At 35.0% G+C, this 2,658-nt stretch overlaps 1 protein-coding gene across 1 annotated transcript; it reads right to left on the reverse strand.

The window, feature by feature from the left end:
* Nucleotides 1-243: 243 nt before the first annotated feature.
* Nucleotides 244-2,078, reverse strand: LOC110444426 (pseudouridine-5'-phosphate glycosidase-like; the record flags this gene model as incomplete). Its single annotated transcript, XM_021488806.1, has 3 exons — nt 244-685; nt 1,279-1,460; nt 1,993-2,078. Coding segments are annotated over 3 exons (442 nt in total), but the record flags the coding sequence as incomplete, so codon positions are not given.
* Nucleotides 2,079-2,658: the final 580 nt, after the last annotated feature.

Consider the following 2,658-nt stretch of genomic DNA (forward strand, 5'->3'; position numbering starts at 1 on the left):
CATTATTTTGTATAGGGAAGACAACTCTATTCTTCAGCCTTCAGGTAGCAGTGTACAGTAGTGTACAGTGGCCATGCATGGGTGATATTTTTGTACAATGAATAACCCCTGTATTATAACATGTATCAAAATTAAAAATAAATTAAAAATCAGCACTAAAATTGGCATATAATGTTTATCTGAGGCATGCCCTTTATTTTTAGGATCCGACCATTTCTACTGTACTTTGCTACCTCATGGGAGACAAATTACTGTTAGTGTACAGGGGATATAACTCATTATCCACATACTCATACATGTTTGAAAGACGATGTGTTGTAAGTAAACAGGGGAGGTTACTCATTATCAACATAATCATACATGTCTAAGAGATAATTTATTGTACAGGGGAGATGTCAACGACAATTAATTATTTCTGTATAGGGGAGATAACTCTGTACTAATCAGCTTAAATGGGAGACAATTCATTATCAATTTTTAATAAACACTGATGGTGACATTGAGCTTTATCTCAGCTCATATAATAGTGATAGCAAATGTGAGATAGCATCTGAAATATCAAACAACATATTTGTGTGATGTCATGATTAATATTATACCGGTAAATCCTTATCATAGCGCTTACCGCAAAAGTGTCTTTATTCAACATTGCATAAAAATCTACATTGATTCCCCCAATCACAACCTGTAATTGAAATAAAAGAGAAATAAGTCAACTTTACAAAACAAAGTTACAGAATATAAGTTCTGAATCGATAATAAACAAAACGTTATTCCGTTGAAGTTTCAATTTCGTGAATAAGAAATACTTTATATGCTATCTGGAATGTTTTTCCTGAATTGAATAAATCAATTTGAAATATCAAAGTTTGTTTGTAGTTAAAACGTCCACAGAATAGCTATGGTACATGTACGTTGATGGATTAGACAGATGGCTATAGGGAAGTTCTGTCGAAAAGAAAAATAGATAGGTCCCAAGTGCTTCATTGTTCTTTTAAAAGCAGATTAAGTCAGAAAAGAAACCTGTCAATTCTGTATTTAACCAGGAAATCTACTTTGAGTAGTCTGCCTGATCTTTTTAAATTTACTTGATGAATGTTAATGCAAAGTTTTAAAATTAACTAATTCAAATTTTGTAAAATGCAGCAATTTGCAACAGTTTGAATTTTCCTTCTTAAGAACACCTTACCGATTTCTGTTTTCTTTCAAAATTTTCACATGAAGTGAATTTAATACATAAGAATTTTATGATAAAACAACGTAAAAAGCCTATCATACCACTCTGCCCTTGCCTTTGACAGACTGCTGAGCTGGTGACCTCGATTTTATATGTGGTCGTACTGTAGTGACATCATCACTTTCTGTGTTGGTTGCACCATCTGGTGAGGATTTCCTGTAGATAGATAACTGTTTGGCTATCTGACTACCCACCCTGGCATTGTTTCTGATGAGTGCAATGTCTTAAATGAAGTAAAGGATTACAACATGTATATCAAATATGCATGGGGGTGCATTGCAGCTTATTTTCTGATGTGGCACTTCCCTTTGTATAGAACCGTGGTATGTGAATGTCACATAAGTATCTTCTACTTCTACTTCTAACTGTATTGCATTGTATCTTCATAGCGTTAGAGGACAGCTCTTAACTCCCAATGCTAGTATGACAATGGAGCATAATTGCGCAAGTGTGTTCTGTTTAAAAGCCAGGCGTAAAGAGACCATGCTGAGATGTCACAGCGATAATATCTTATAATGTTGCTGCACAAGGTCTCATGCAGGCCCAGTTAACAGTCCAAGGGAGTTAAATCTCCCGAAATTCACCACAGCTATATGAACAGTTAAGCAGTGAACTGGCTGAAAATGGTGATTTAAGGGTCCAAATTAGAGAGTTTGCAAGTATGTATATTACATAATATTGAAGGATGACCCTGCCTCTGAGATGTCACTTTAAATGATTATGTCTATTTTTGTTCACGTATCAGGGAAGGATACTAGCAACCAGGGAGGCTCCTTTTGTGATTTCATTGACCTGTTGAAGTATAAATGGAGTGACTTCCTTTCCAGATATTCCTGCCTCACTGAAATATAACATAAAATCAATTAGGGCCTTATATGATATATTTTTGACAGTATATTCCCAATTCTATGACAGTGACCTTTACCTAAGGAACTTTCTAAACCCCTATTGTACATCTGCACATCACAGTGTATCACCATGTGAAATTTTAGATATTTTGGCCATCTGTATCATGAGATAATCTCCGGAAATGGAAGCGTGACGGCCTGACGGACAAACAGACAGACGGACACACAATGTGGGGGAGGGGGGTTAATATTTCTTGTAACATGATGAATACCTGAAACTATGTTTCTGAGTGAGATAATATGAAATCACACATCCTTAGAGCACAAATAGGCCTTTTGAGTTACACTAGTGTATGCTGAAATCAAATCTTTGTGTTTCAAATGTAAAACAAATCAATTAAGTTGGTCATTTTCAGTCAACGCTCTGCGACATCTTTAATTATCCATATACTGTGAAAAATAATAGAGCGCCATTTTACACAAAAGAAAACATCAAATCTAATTTCACTAAAAGTCTTAAAAACGTTTATTAGGTCATGCCAGATATTGGAGATATTATAGACTGTCACCTCT

The sequence above is a fragment of the Mizuhopecten yessoensis genome, unplaced genomic scaffold (assembly GCF_002113885.1).
Source record: "Mizuhopecten yessoensis strain PY_sf001 unplaced genomic scaffold, ASM211388v2 hete_36120728, whole genome shotgun sequence".
In the NCBI taxonomy this organism is placed as follows: domain Eukaryota; kingdom Metazoa; phylum Mollusca; class Bivalvia; order Pectinida; family Pectinidae; genus Mizuhopecten; species Mizuhopecten yessoensis.